Source organism: Lithobates pipiens, unplaced genomic scaffold, assembly GCF_037356315.1.
Source record: "Lithobates pipiens isolate NorthernLeopardFrog02 unplaced genomic scaffold, aLitPip1_a1.2 Scaffold_27, whole genome shotgun sequence".
NCBI lineage: Eukaryota > Metazoa > Chordata > Amphibia > Anura > Ranidae > Lithobates > Lithobates pipiens.
In genome coordinates this window covers 226,117,370-226,133,091 of record NW_027507788.1, presented here as the reverse complement: position 1 = coordinate 226,133,091, position 15,722 = coordinate 226,117,370, and the positions used below count along the sequence as shown (strand labels likewise).

The 15,722-nt window shown below is 44.9% G+C and overlaps 1 protein-coding gene across 3 annotated transcripts in view; it reads left to right on the top strand.

Moving 5' to 3' along the window:
• Positions 1-15,722, top strand: part of LOC143934582 (uromodulin-like) — a 171,303-nt gene that overhangs the window by 31,125 nt on the left and 124,456 nt on the right. The window contains exon 10 of one of the 3 annotated variants that reach the window (XM_077458325.1): positions 2,030-2,480. The exons of the other annotated variants lie outside the window; for them this stretch is intronic. Coding sequence (XP_077314451.1) covers positions 2,030-2,094 — 65 coding nt within the window. The 3' untranslated portion in view covers positions 2,095-2,480. Of the gene's footprint in view, positions 1-2,029; positions 2,481-15,722 lie in introns of those variants that run through there. 3 annotated transcript variants of the gene reach the window in all.

Genomic DNA, 15,722 nt, shown 5'->3' with positions numbered 1-15,722 from the left:
GGACTTGACGGACTTGTGCCTTTTTTTCAACCTCACCTCCTATGTATGTAACTATGTAACTTCTTTCCCCTCTTTACAAAGGAAGTATCAAATCCCCAAGAATGAACACTGTAAATTTCTACAGATTAGGCAGTTTTTTAACTCACACTTCCAAACCTCAAATGCAGACCCTCCTTCATTTTAAGAAAAAATCCCCTAGAGGACAAGATCTAATCTCAAATATATATCACCACATGGTAAAGATAAACTCTCAAGAGAAATTACCACACATGCAGAAATGGGAGCCCTAATGTAATATATCCCTCTCCACAGAAGAATGGGATTCCTGTATTGAAAATCTTTGTAAATGCACCAGATCCATTACAACTAGGGAGACGGCCACCAAACTATTTACTAGCTGGTACTATACACCTACTAAACTACACAAAAAATTTCCTACGGTACCCCAACCGTGCTTTAAAGGTTGTATTTTACTTTTTTCATTCTCCAACATATTTTGGGAATGTGATAAAGTCTCACAAATATGGAATCAATTAAGTAATTTTGCAACATCGATATCAGATTCTCAACTAAATCTCACACTTCATAACTGTCTAATGCTGTGTACACAAGACCAGACTTTGACGGACTAGATCCGACAGTCTTCTCGATGTACTTTCATGGAGTTCTGACGGACTTTCCGAACTAACAGACTTGTCCACGCACAAGCACACCAAAGTCCGACGGATTCGAACGTGATGACGTACGACCGGACTAGAAGAAGGAAGTTCATAGCCAGTAGCCAATAGCTGCCCTAGCGTCAGTCTTCATCTGTCGGAATAGCATACCACCGAATGGATTTTTTCGACCGGACTCAAGTCCGTCGGAAAGATTTGAAACATGTTTTATTTCTAAGTCCGTCAGACTTTTGGGGGGAAAAAAAAGTCAGCTGGAGTCCATGCACGATCGTAATATCCAACGGATTCATTCCGTCGGACCTAGTCCGTCTAAGCCCTTGTACACACGGTCGGAATGTGTCCTATCGGACCGTGTTGTCGGATAATCCGACTGTGTGTGGTATGCATCGGACTGTTTCTGTCGGAATATCATGTTGGAAATATTTTCCGACCAACTGGTCCGATAGGACATACTCCGATCATGTGTAGAGAATTCCGATCGGACAAAGTGCCACTAATGCCCAGATCAAATTCCTACATCAAAGCTATTGGCTACTAGCCTGAACGTAGTCCCATCGTAACGAAATAACGTCATCACGTTCTGAATGATCGGATTTTTCTACAACTTTGTCCGACCGTGTGTATGCAACAGTTTCGGACAAGATCCGACGGACAAAATCCAACGGATTTGGTTGTGAAAATCTCCGACCGTGTGTACAGGGGCTAAGAGCCCGGTCGTGTGTACGTGGCATAATATCCACTAAAATCAAAGGACTGTCTATACCTCATATGAGACTGGTTCACACCATATGTGTAGCAATTCATTGGCTCATAGCCTATCACCGGAAATCTCCTTCAGTTCCGATAAATCAATTAAGAACAAGAATTAGTTCCATTAACTACATGGAAAAAAATCTTTCACTTATTATACAACTCTATAAAATTTTATAATAAAAAATGGGACTCTTGGTTCTCACATGGAGATGTATTGTACAGAAATGCAAATTGTTAAATAGAGATGTTTGTTCAAATCTAAAAAAAAAATGTCATCATATATATATTCTTTACACTACTGTACAGACATTTATTTGCAAAAAAAAAAAACCCTTGATAGATTGTAACAATATATTTTTCAATAACTATATAACTGAATAATCTGTAATTTTTACTGTAATTGAGACCTCTTATTGTACCACAATTAACCCTCAATGAAAGTTTGTAAACAAAATTCTCACAATGTCACAATCTGGTATAAAAGTTGGCTTTCATCAGACTGTAACCACAATGACAGCACCGGACTGAACAGAAGATCTTCCATAGGAAGATAAATCCCTATCCGATCCATTCCTAATATCTCTTGTGTGTTGTTCCAGGTTTCTCCATGCCTTGGACTTTGCCTGCTCTGATCTTCTCCTGGATCTTGATGAAGCTGATGTAAACCCTCCGAGAACCGACCATCCCGGCACCATCAGACTTTGTCACATCGTCACCCCCAATGCTCTCAGCAGAGAGAAGTTATGAAGGAATCTTGTATCTAGTTCTTTTTTCTGTGGATGGTGTTGGCTGCATCATATATAACCCTATCTAAGATAACCGTGCCGCTATGCCTCCTGATTATCTCTCATTTTGTACAGTGCTGATATTCTGCTTTTTTTTGGCTTAGATGTGCCTGCCTGATACCTGATCTATTTATTGTGTTGTATTTATTGTATGATAAGAATGGTTAATGGAGTAGACAATATAATGGATATTTTGTATCACCGGAGAGCGCACCCTGTACTTTTTATTGTTCTTTTACTTATAATAAACTGTAAACTAATATAATTCACAGTGTTTCTTTGCATTTATATTCAGTCATTTCAGGTGCTATGGTTAGGGAAAGGTGCCTCCTTAGGCACAGCTAAACTCAAAAACCGAAATCTAATATATTGAAGCTCACTGGCCCTTAGATGTAGTGGTTTCAATTTTAATTTGTTTCGTTTGTTCCCTTTATTTTGACCTGGTGATTCTTAAGCCGCGTACACACGGGCGGACTGTCTGGCCAACTAAGTCCGTCAGACAATCCGACGGACAGTCCGTCCTACTTTTGAATGAACGGACCTGACCACACACGATGAACAGACAGTCCGTTGAAAGCGCGATGACGTGTACAGCACGTACGACGGGACTAGAAATAGGACGTCCAATACACAGCAATGCAACCTTCCGCCGTGTAAATCCTTTCTGAGCATGCGCCATACTTAGTCCGTCCAACTAGCCTACTCACGAGCGGACTGTCCGCTGAAACCAAAGTTGGACGGACAATATCAGGGAAATTCCGAAATACTTAGTCCGCCAGACTGTCCGCTGAAAAAGTCCGCTGAAGCCCACACACGAGCGGACTGTCCGCTGAAACACGTTTCAGCGGACCAAGTCCGTCAGACAGTCCGCCCGTGTGTACGCGGCCTTAGACTTCAATGGAACTGCACCAAAAAAATGCAAGTGTTGCATTTCTAATGCATCTTTTGATGCGTTTTGCATTTTTCTTTTCGTTTTAACACACTGTGTATAGCTGGTTGCTTGGGAAGTCGGCGGCCGATTCCTTGACAACTTCAATACCGGGCACTTATACACCTTCCTGCCCAGACCAATTTTCAGCTTTCAGCTCTGTCGCACTTTGAATGACAATTACGCGGTCATGCTACACTGTACCCAAATTAGATTTTTAGCATTTTGTTCCCACAAATAGAGCTTTCATTTGGTGGTATTTCACCACCTCTGGGATTTTTATTTTCTGCTAAACAAATAAAAAAAAGACCAAAAATTTTGAAAAAAAAATGTTTCTTTGTTTCAGTTACAAAACTTTGTAAATAAGTAAGTTTTCTCCTTCACTGATGGATACTGATGGGGCTACACTGACGGGCACTGATAAGGTGGCACGCATGGGCATCAATGAGGTGGCAATGATGAGGTGGCACTGATGGGCAATGATAATAGGCACTAATATGCGGCACTGACGGGGCACTGATAGGCAGCACTGGTGGGAACTGATAAGTGGCACTGATATGCAGCACTGATGGGTACACATAGATGGCACTGATGGGCACTGAAAGGCGGCATGGATGGGCACTGATAGGTGGCACAGATGGGCACTGATAGGTGGCATGGATGGGCACTGATAGGTGGCACTGATGTACACTAATTGATGGTATGGATGGATACCAATCAGTGCCAAACAATAATGCCTGCCAATCAGTGATGCCCTTTGTGGGCACTGATTGGCATCCATTGTGGGTAATGATTGGCATCCCGGCGGACTGTTGGACAGACAGTCCGCCCGTGTGTACGCGGCTTTAGAATAAGACGATTCCTGTCCCTTTGTGGCTACACATGTGCCTATACTGTACCTATGCTTTAAGTGGAACACCAGTCTAAACCTTTTATTCTTGTTTTAGATAGAGTTGGGAAGCATTAATAGAGCTGATTGGTATTTTTTGCTATGTGTGTCCATCTGAGAGAAATATAGATCTCTCCAAATTTGTGAAAACCCCATCTTCGACAGTTCTTATTGAACCTCTGCCATAGGTTTTTGTAGTGCTGAGCACCCAGGGGGGCAGGTGCCCTGAATCTAGAGTGGGGTGTCCTTCCTGATGCCGTGGTGGCCAGAAATTTTTTCTTTTACTTTTAATTTTCAAGTATTGTCACTCACAGTTCAAAGTCTAGGGAGTCTCCTCTAAGCTCCTCCTCTGTTATGGTAACATGACAAAGCCAATGGGAGAATGTCCCCTCACCCCTTCACTCTGATTTGATGTGGGGTAGAGATCTCTATTGGTTGTGGGTTAGAGAGGGTGGGGGGATCTTTGGATATGGTATGGAAAGATTTGTACTTCGTGGGGAGGGGGTGGGGGTAATTTTTGTCTTTTTTTGCCTGTATGTTAGTTATATAGCCCTGACCCCTACATTCCTTGTGCTATTTAGTCCTGGCCTCTATACTCTGTGCATTACATACTCCTGACCCCTGCACTCTGTGTGGTATATACTCCTGGCTAGGAATGAGGTTCAGGTTTGGGTATATCATGGGTCCAATGTGTCCACTCATGGTTCACGGACCTGCCCAGCTAATGCAGAATTTTTCTCTCATATTGAATAACTAAGCATAATGCACTTTCTGGCCTTTAGTTCAGGTGGTTTAGAAGGGCCAATAGGGGTGCTTTTGAATAAGCCAACCACTTCAGTATAAAAGGTTGGTTCCCATGCAGCCATATTGATAATGTGATTTACTGTAATAGAAAAAGCATAGTAAGCGGTGCTGATAATGTGAATTTGGACAGATTAGTGCAGGCCTTGTAGCCACTGATCTATTTACGTAGATGTAAACATTAAATGTTCTGTTGGTAACAAAATGCTGTGTATCTTGGAGAATTTGAGGGTGGGGGGGGGAATACATTTAAACTTTATTAGCCTTTGCTACTGTATATCTTAATACTGTCGATTACCAGCAACCTCATTTCAGCCTGTCCCTGTCAACATGCACTACAGTGATAACAGACTACATGTGTTTTTTCAATTGCTGCTGACTGCAATTTTTTTTTACAGGCCTTTAATGGTACAACATTGGAATATGCCTGAGCAATGTGCTTCAGCACAGAATCTTACAGTACAGTTTCCATTGGGCGAGCATGTGGCAAGGAGATATACAGGCAACAGTTTGGTAGACAGGGAAAAACATTGCCACTCCATAACATAAAGTGCCCAAACAAGGACCACCTGTTATTTTCATGAAAGTTAGCCAATTGGGTATAGGTTGTCCAAGTGGGATATAAAAGCTTGTATGATCTACTTTAACAAACAATGCTTGAGTCTTTTGGAATTGCATTTCTGGGGTACATTTCTTATGTGCTCTGCCTGTGTGCACATACTGTGAACCAGGGATTTTTTTTCTCAGCAAATGGGTGCAGGAACTCCCTGGCCAACTTCCCACCCCCAACATTCCTTGCTGGATTTTTTGGCGCTACGTACAGTGGACGTGTTCTACACCAGCCCCGCCATGATCTGGCCTTATCCAGTGGCATCCTGCCAATACAGGGGACTCAGCCACCCGCCAACTGCACCATTGACCTCCCCACACAGTTGACCTATCTTCCTATGCCAAAAGGGAAGCTGACTGGTGCGGCACCGCTGACATAAACCGAGCATACACAGCTGACGGGCCCCGGCAATATGGCAGCCGCGGCCTAGCATATTGCATGCTCTATGGATGAACAGGTGTCATCCGGGCAATCTCCTGGGCTCCTGGCAGAGATGTGTGAGTGCAGCGCTGCCCCCAAAGCCCCCCAGACTCCCTTTGAAAAGGATTCCCTGGAAGAGACGCTCCCTTCTTCCCAGGCTCACCCATGGACAGGGCTTTGTTGAGGTGCTATTTAGTCAAGACAGCTTACAGGCATCACCCGTGTCTCCTCTGATGTAGCCTCCGGCCCTCCCAGTCACATACTCTGGTGACCCCATTCTCTTCACCCGCTTTTCTACCTTACAAGGGCTAGAAAAGGCCAGAAAAAAGATCACGGCAGGCCTGAGGCAATTCATGGATCTGGAAGTCCACAATAATACTATTGAGTCCAAACTGGATGCTACAGTGAGAGAAACAAATCAGAATACAGACCGTATATGTAATGTCCAGATGCAACTCGAAGAAGCATTAGCGAAAATCAATTACTTAGAGAATAGATCACACCTCTATATGTTCCACATAAGGGGGCTCCCTGAGTCTGTGACTGATACTCAAAAGGCCACTACAGATCTTATAACCTCCCTTATGCCTGATTTTCCTAAACACCATCTAGAGCTAGATAGAGCTCGTAGAGCCCTGACCACTAAGCAACCAGATGGCCCCCAAAGGGACATCATTGGGAAGCTATTACTATTTGCGAGTTATGCAAAAGGCCCAAGAACTTTCATCCATCTAATAGGTCACGACATTCAAATATTTCACAGGCAACGGGGCAGAAACGCCGCTCCTTTAAACTTTTGTCGTTAGCACTTCACAGTAAGAAGGGTAAACATCGCTGATCATTTCCATTTCGCCGATTGTTCTCCTATCAAGGAAAGTCTTACCCTTTTTCCACCTCCTCTGATGGTGAAAGTCTGCTCAAACACCTAGGACTCGTCTCCCCTTCACCTCCAGCTTTACCACGCTCACATGCATCATAATCCTCTGGCAGGGCAATGCCAGAGCTGAATCGTCCTGTTTCACCTCTTTGGAAACCCACAAGAATCTCAACAAGCTGTTCGACGCCAACCTAGGCCTAAATTAATTCCTCTACTGAATTTTTGTCTTGGCCTTCTTCAGTGTGACGAATTTCACCCCCCCCCCCCCCTCTTTTTTTCCCATTGCTGGGTCCTCTGAGCAATTTATCTATGCTAATTGATATGCAACCTTCTTAAAATGTTACTACCTAATTGTTTCTCTGTGTGTTGACTTTGTCCCCAAGTGCAACAGGAGACACTGCCACCTCAGGGAACATTCAGATATACTACTGAATATTTTACCTATAGTTGCTTATTGATTGTGCCCTGTGCCTCACCCTGGTTCCATTTCTACCACCTCACTTATTTTTGGTGGACATAGACTCAGATGGATCAATTGGGTTTCTTTCAGACACTTTTCCAGACTCTGTCCCTCCATTTTCAGGGCATGCTTTTATTGGGAGGGGGCTCTTTTTTTTATCAACAAAAACAAAATTTTATTGAAAGAACACCAGGCATTACATGATATATATTACACATGTATGACATTAATGTGTATATAAAGATAGTACCAGGAGTCTTAATTTTCATACCATTTTTTTGCAAGACAATATTGGAATCATACACTATGTAGATAGAGCAGTACCATAGTCTAGTGTTCACTCAACAAGAACCACAAAATTAAGATAAAATAAAAATTGGTAATAAGAATTGAATTATAACACCAGCCAATAACATAGCACCTAGTATGCAGATCCGTCAATCATGTAATAAAAATCACCCATTTTACACTGTCTGTTTCATCGCACAACGTCACACCAACCACTTTATGTGACCAATTAACCCAGCAGCAACCTATCCCGAACCAGTTGTGGTGGAGCCACTTCTTAGGAGTCTAACCAGTTCTGCCGTATATTAGAGAATTTCTTTGGTGACGTTCTGGGTTGATAAGGGTTTTTTTCCCGGATGAGAGTAGCATTAACCATTTGGATCCATTGCGTCTCCCTTGGGAATGCGAGGCGATAGCCACAAATGGGCAATCAACTTCCTGGCTAAATATAAGAGTCTTGTGAGGGCAATTTATACCGAGGGGAGGTACAGGTCTTCATCCAGGCTACCTAGTAAACACACCAGTGGTTCCAATTCAAGCTGAACCTGAAAGACATTGTTTATTCTGGTGACAACACGACTTCAGTATCTCACCAGTTTGGGACACCGCCAGAGCATGTGAATGAGGTCACCAGAATGGGCCTGACATTTGGGACATATAGTGGAATACCATCTGCCCCATTTGTGTAGTTGTACCAGAGTACGATATACCCTGTGCAGAATGAATAAGTGGGATCGTCTCTGCGATGCCGACAATGAAATCACGGGGCCCATTCTCAGAATCTGGTTCCACTGTTCACCGTCAATGGGGCCACTTTCTCCCACCCCTCTCTACATGGTAGTAAGTCTGGAGCCTGTATATGTGATAGTAAATGAACATATATTCTGGAAATGATTCCCTTCTTCTCTGGGTCAGAGTAGATAGATTCAATAAACGTGGAGTCTTCTAGCTGCATATTAGAGTGTCTACTTTGATATCTAATGGTGTGTTGTAGTTGTGTATATTGGAAGCGGTGGCCTCTAAGGGCAGGGAACTCGCACATCAATTGATAAAATGGTTTTAAAACATGTCCGTTGAGTATTTGGGCAAGGTATCTAAGGCTTTGACCCTTTTCCATATTTTCATCAGTGACCGAACTGTAGGACAGGTTGAGGGTACACTAGGGAAGCCCATCTCCATATGATACAGGGCAGAGTAGTCCGCATCAGGGCCCATAAGAAGACCTCTGGAGGGGTCCGTTTGCGTCCCAAGATCCCAACCTGTAAAATTTTGCATCTGTGCCACCAGGTAATACATTTGAGAATGCGGGACCGACAACCCCCCCCCCCCCCATCTTTATGTAGTTGTAGCGTGGCCAGTTTAATTATCGCTGCTCCCCTTCTCCAAATGAGAGCTCTAAATTGTGAATCTATGCTCCGAAACCAGTATTGTGGCATCCATATGGGGGCATTGTGTAAAATATACAACAGCTGTGGTGCCCAGATCATTTTTATGAGATTAACGCGGCCAGTCACTGACAACAGCAATCTACTCCAACTGGCCTGCTTTTGCTGAAATTTTTGTATTATAGATTTTAGATTTAGGGCTATGTAGTCTTGTGTGTCCCCAGTCACTATTCCCAAATATTTAAAGGACAATACCACTTGTATGTGTGATACATCCTCTGGCAAAAGTGCTGGTAACGCATCCAGCAGCAACAGAGCCGACTTATGCCAGTTTATGGCAAAGCCCGATAATTGTCCAAACTGATCAATTAAGTGCATTACTGCTCTCAAGGAACCGTCGCTATCTCCCAAATACAGCAGGGTGTCTTCTGCATATAAGAAATTCCTCTCCTCCTCCCAACCTCTGCGGAAGCCCGTAATGTCAGGGGAGGTCTGAACCTTAGTCGCTAGCGGCTCCAGTGCAAGGGCAAATAACAGGGGGGATAACGGGCACCCTTGCCGAGTGCCACAAAACAGAGGGAAAGGTTCTGAGAGGGAATCATTTATCCTTATCCTAGCCACAGTTGGAGCATACAACAACTGCACCCAGGAGATAAAGTCATCACCCAGACCAAAGCGTAGCAACACCTCCCACAGATACTCCCACTAAAGCTTTGGCAGCATCGAGAGGGAAGACCACTCTGTTGCCCGGGTTATCTACAGGAATTTGTTTGTTAAGGAACAGTCTTCGGATATTTAGTGGCGTAGATCTAGCCGGAATGAAGCCAGACTGGTCAAAGTGGACCAGTCCTGCTACCACTCCCGAGAGTCTAGTGGCCAATACACGTGCCAATAGTTTAACATCTGCATTAATCAGGGATATAGGCCTATAGGAGTCTGGTTGTAGTGGGTCCTTGCAAGGCTTCGGTATCACTATAATAATGGCCCTGTTCATAGAGTCGGGTAAGCTACCTGCTTGAAGGGTGCTGTTTTTTAATAGGTTAGGTAGAAAAGTGTCCCCATATTTCCCATATGTTTCTGTGGGTTGGCCCTTCAGCACCCGGGGCTTTATTTGCCATCTGCCCTACCGCCAGTGACAGTTCCTCTAGCGTCAACGGTGCATTAAGGGCTGCCCGACCCTGCTGTGACACCTGGGGGAGAGAGCACTGGTACAGAAAATGGGCATGGTCCTCTTGCGTGGGAGGCACCTTAGACGCGTACAGGTCTTTGAAGAATTGCGAAAACACATCAGATATAAGGGTCTGATCCGTAACTGTTGCTCCGTCTATATTTTGGGTGGCCTCTATATGGGACGTGCCCTGCTGGGTTTTAACCAGCATGGCTAGTAAATGACCTGTGTTTTCCCCCTCATTAAAATATTTTTGCTGTAGAAAAAAACCTCTTGTTTTCCGCAGCAATGGTGGAAACTTGTTGATATAATGTCTGTGCTTCCTGCCATTTACGCTCTGACTCCAAAGAAGGGGTTTCAATGTATCTTTCCTCCGCCCCGGCAGCCTCATCCATTACCAAATTCTCCCACTCTTTAGTTTTAGTCTTAATTGCATTAATTTGTTGAATAATTAGGCCCCTGAGGTGAGCTTTTAGGGTATCCCAGACCACCGCCGGTTCGGGTGTGTCCTGGTTAAGACACACAAACTCTATCAGAGCCCTGGATATTGGGTCGGTGTTCGGGAACGTTGTGAACCAGAAGGGGCATACCTTCCATAATTTACGCTGCAGGGATGGTGATATTGTTATATTAACACTTACAGGAAATATTCTCTAGCGCATATTTCACAGATTCAGTCAGTGCCCTAGCCAAGTCATTAGTTAGACATAGATCTATGCAGGATAGGCATCTGTATGATGCTTAGTATCTTAGTAAGCTCGCCACAGCGCCTAGAGGCGATTCAGTTCGCATTGTGCGCTATACAAGTATTTCATTCATTCATTCTTTCATTAGTAACAGGAATAACACTGCACAGTAGGATTCCGGTCCCTCCACACATCTCTCAAACCAATCTCCAATAGGAATCTTGCAAAGGGGGTGGGGCCTCCTGGTTGGGGGGCAGCTCCATGCCTAGACGAGAATTTATCCAGCTTTTTATCTAATACATTATTGTAATCTCCCAACACCCACTCAGGGACGGTTGGGTATGTAGCCGTAAATTGAGCTAATTGCTCAAAGGAGAAGGGTGAAGGGACATAGATATTAGCAATTATAAATGTCAGACCCATTATTTTACAGAATAGAAAAATATATCTTCCCTGATCGTCTATCAAGGGGCGCAGTAAATGAAAATTGGCCGCCCGTGAAATTAGTGTACTGACACCTCTCGAGTAAGCAGTGTGGGTGGAGTGAAACTGAGTGGGGTATCCCCAATTTTAAGCATAGATATGGAGTTATTTTGCAGATGCGTTTCCTGCAGGCATATCACGAATGGCTTATACGCCTTAACCGTGGAGAAAAATATCACCTCATTTCACTGCATCCCCCAGCCCCCTCACATTCCATGAAATTATAGTACAAACATTAGATATAGTAAGGCACATGAATAATCATTGACAGGGAGCCTTGTTGGATGTAGATATTCGCTCAATGGCATTCCATGTCCCCATCCGACAACTTTTAGAAAAAAACTGGTGTAACTGACAAATTGCATGTAAGCTAATGACAGTATCTGCTACACAAACATAGCTCTGGCTGGTAAATCAGAAAAAAGTAGTGAGTTATTCTCTTTGCCAACAGCAGAGGTCAGCATGAACAAAAAAAAAAAACACCTCCACAAAACATGGGTCAAAAAAACAAAAAAAGGATATGGGTAGGAGATCAAAGGTCTGTGCATCCTGTGAACAGTAAGGAGACTCGGTATAGGAGGGACAAGATAAAAAAGGGGGGGGGAACCTGTCCACACGATTGTAGGGGGGGCTCCAACATCTCAGTACAACTCCGATTCAAAGGGGCCAACTCATCAGCAAAGAATAGTGTACTTAACTTTCGTCTTCCTCTCCTCCTGTCAGGAAGGTTGAAGGAAAAGGAAATCAACTATGACCTTCCTGCATAGTATCCACTTCATCCAAGGGCAAGCGAGGGAAAGGAAAATAGAAATGGAAAAACAAAAAAGGTGGGAGGGACTTGTCCTCCTCAGGCCATAGGTGCTTGTGCTTTCTTGAGGGTGTGTTCAATACGATCCAGCCACAAAGGCGCATTTGCGGGAGTTTCCGAAGAACTGCGTTTCGCCCTTGGCAGCGATTCTAAGTTTGGCAGGGTACAACATGGCACATGCGACCTCATATCTGCGTAGACGCTTCTTTACTTCAGTAAACTTGGTTCTACGACGTTGCAGATCAGCAGAGAAGTCCAGGTAGAAAGATATGCAAGCATTATCTATTTTCATAAGGGCACCTCTGGTCCTGGCTTGGTAGTGGTACAGGGTGGCATCTCGATCTTTGAAGTTCAGCATTTTAAACAGGAATGGTCTGGGAGGTTCTCCAGGATTAGGCAGTCTGGGCGGAACTCTGTGGGCGTGCTCCACCGCAAACATGGGGGAAAAAAGAGTCCTTACCGAATGTGTTAACCAGCCAGTTCTCAATAAATTCCACAGGGTTCTTGCCCTCAGCCCGCTCTGGTATGCCTATTTCACGGATATGATTGCGCCTCTGCCTATTTTCCATGTCCTCTAAGCGGGCTGTATGGCCAATGATAATAGATTGCATATGGCAGACTTTTCTCTGCAGGGGAGCGACATCACCCTCCACATTTCTCACTCTGTCCTCCAGTGCAGCTGTGTGATCACGTAGCTTCTACATGTCCTGTCTAACCATATTCAGCTCCAGTTTTACCCCCTTAATTTCATTAGTCAGTGTATTGATAGATACACAGGAGGTCACTGCTGTAAAAATGTCTCACAGGGTCGGTTCAGGGGTTTGATTATCATGTTCTGTCAGGTTCCTGGGAGCCACGTCAGGAACAGGTGTAGGATCTGGTGTACTTACTGCATCCCATGAGGAAACCTGTGTATCATCCTCCATCCACACTTGTCCTTCTGCTGGGGAGACTGTATCAGAAGTGTCCAGGAGCTGTGAAGGTGTTTTTCTGCATGCCTCCCTTTCCCATTCTAATAGCTGCCTCCTTGGCCGAGCGCTGATTCCGGGCACCATTTTGGCCTCCATGCTCTGTAGCATGCTGATTTTCCCTTCCGCTCCTGTGGGACATATTCACTGCCGAAACGTGGAATAAATTGCACCGCCGGCTTGCGGAGGTGGAGAGGGACCCGCCGGTGTAAGCGGTGAGCAGTGCAGGCGTGACAGGGTTGTTAATTTCAGGGTAAATGCTAAGGATGTCGGCGGAGCTCTCACTCTGTGCTGCCTATTCCATCCAATGCAAGCCACGCCCCCCAGGAGGGGACTCTAATATAGCATTGGACTCCTCTCTTGACAAGACATGCTCCCCAGGATCCTGGGTCCTGAAACCCTCTAATATGGGTACTAATTTTGCCTAATTGCTACACAATTATGATTTCATAGATATTTGGAGGGAATTTAAGCAGGACTACTACTTTTTTCCCCACGTCCACTCCACATACTCACGGATAGACCATTTTTTCATGTTCTCTGCCACCGCTGTGCATGTCCGCAAAGATTTTAGAGACTGCTTGGTCCAACCATTCCCCCATCTTGGTTCTCATTTCCTCTCTCCGCTGTTCTACATTTTCTTATACCTGGTGCCTTAACGAATCCCACCTTATCAACCAGGCCACTTGCTTTGATATAGAGCATTGTTTAAAGGAATATTTTTCTATGAATGATCCCGCCCAAACTTCTTCGATGTGTCTATGGGCAGCACATAAGTCACATTAGAAATACACAAGAAACATTACGAAACAACTCTTAAACAAAAAGAGAGGGCTCTGCATGACTTACTTAAGGAGAACCCCCAAACAGACCTACACAACTAGATAGAAGCCACTCATTTAGAACTAAATATCTGTCTCACTACCAGGGCTGAAAAGAATTTGCGGTGGTCGAGAGTAAAATTTTCCTCTCAAGCGGATAAGCCGGGTATACTATTGGTGACTAAATTGGCTCCCAGATGCCCCGCCCCCCATATTTCCAAGATCAGGAGAGTGGATTGCTCCTTTATACAAATTCCTAAGCTGGTCCTGCAGGAATTTTCGGCTTTCTTCCAGGACCTCTATATGCACATGAATGTGTCTAGCTCAGAGGGCTTTGATAACTTTACGGCTCATCTCCTTACTAGAGGAACAAAGGGAGCTTATGGAAAAGGATATCACGGTTGATGAAGTTCTGTCAGGCTCCAGTGGGTAAGGCACCTGGCCCAGATGGCTTTAGCACACTATATTACAAAAAATGTGCCCCCTTATTAGTTACTCCCTTGACACATTACTTTAAGGCCATCCAAATGGGGTCCCAATAGACCCTGATTCTAATAGAGCATATATAATGCTTATTCCAAAGCCTCACAAAGACCCGAGCAACATAGCTAACTAAAGGCCAATATCTCTAATCAACAACAATCTTACGCTTTTCACTAAACTCTCTGCAAATTGTTTGCTAACTTTCCTTGACTGTTATGTACACTCTGACCAGGTGTGATTCCTACTTCACAACCAAGCAGCAGGCCAAGTGCATCGAGCAATAGACTTTATTTCACTTTTATAATCCTCGTGGGATGGGGGAGGGGTTAGACATGGGATGCTTATATCCTTTGACATACAAAAGGATTTTGATTCCCTCTCGTGGCCTTATCGTTTTAGGATATTGGAAAGAAGGAATTTTGGTCACAAATGTATTGCCCCCCTCCATTCCCTTTATAGCAATCCGATGGCGCAGCTATTTATTGCTACGAGACCATAGATCGAATCCCTTCATTATCTCCTTCAGCACTCATCAGAGGTGCCCACCAGCCCCAGAGTACCTGTCACCAGCCCCAGAGTACCTGTCACCAGCATCAGAGTACTTTTCACTAGCCCCAGAATACCTGTCACCAGCCCATCAGAGTACCTGTCACCAGCCCTCAGAGTACCTGTCACCAGCCCCAGAGTACCTGTCACCAGCCCATCAGAGTACCTGTCACCAGCCCATCAGAGTATCTGTCACCAGCCACAGAGTACATATCACCAACCCCAGAGTACCTGTCACCAGCCCATCAGAGTACCTGTCACCAGCCCCAGAGTACCTGTCACCAGCCTATCAGAGCACCTGTCACCAGCTCCAGAGTTCCTGTCATCAGAATCAGAGTACCTGTCACCAACCCCAGAGTACCTGTCACCAGCCCATCAGAGTACCTGTCACCAGCCCTCAGAGTACCTGTCACCAGCCCCAGAGTACCTGTCACCAGCCCATCAGAGTATCTGTCACCAGCCACAGAGTACATATCACCAACCCCAGAGTACCTGTCACCAGCCCACCAGAGTACCTGTCACCAGCCCCAGAGTAGCTGTCACCAGCCCATCAGAGTACCTGTCACCAGCTCATCAGAGTACCTGTCACCAGCCCATCAGAGTACCTGTCACCAGCCCATCAGAGTACCTGTCACCAGCTCATCAGAGTACCTGTCACCAGCCCATTAGAGTACCTATCACCAGCTCATCAGAGTACCTGGCACCAGCCCATCAGAGTACCTGTCACCAGCTCATCAGAGTACCTGTCACCAGCTCATCATAGTACATGTCACCAGCCTATCAGAGTACCAGTCACCAGCTCATCAGAGTACCTGTCACCAGCCCATCAGAGTACCTGTCACCAGCCCATCAGAGTACCTGTCACCAGCTCATCAGAGTACCTGTC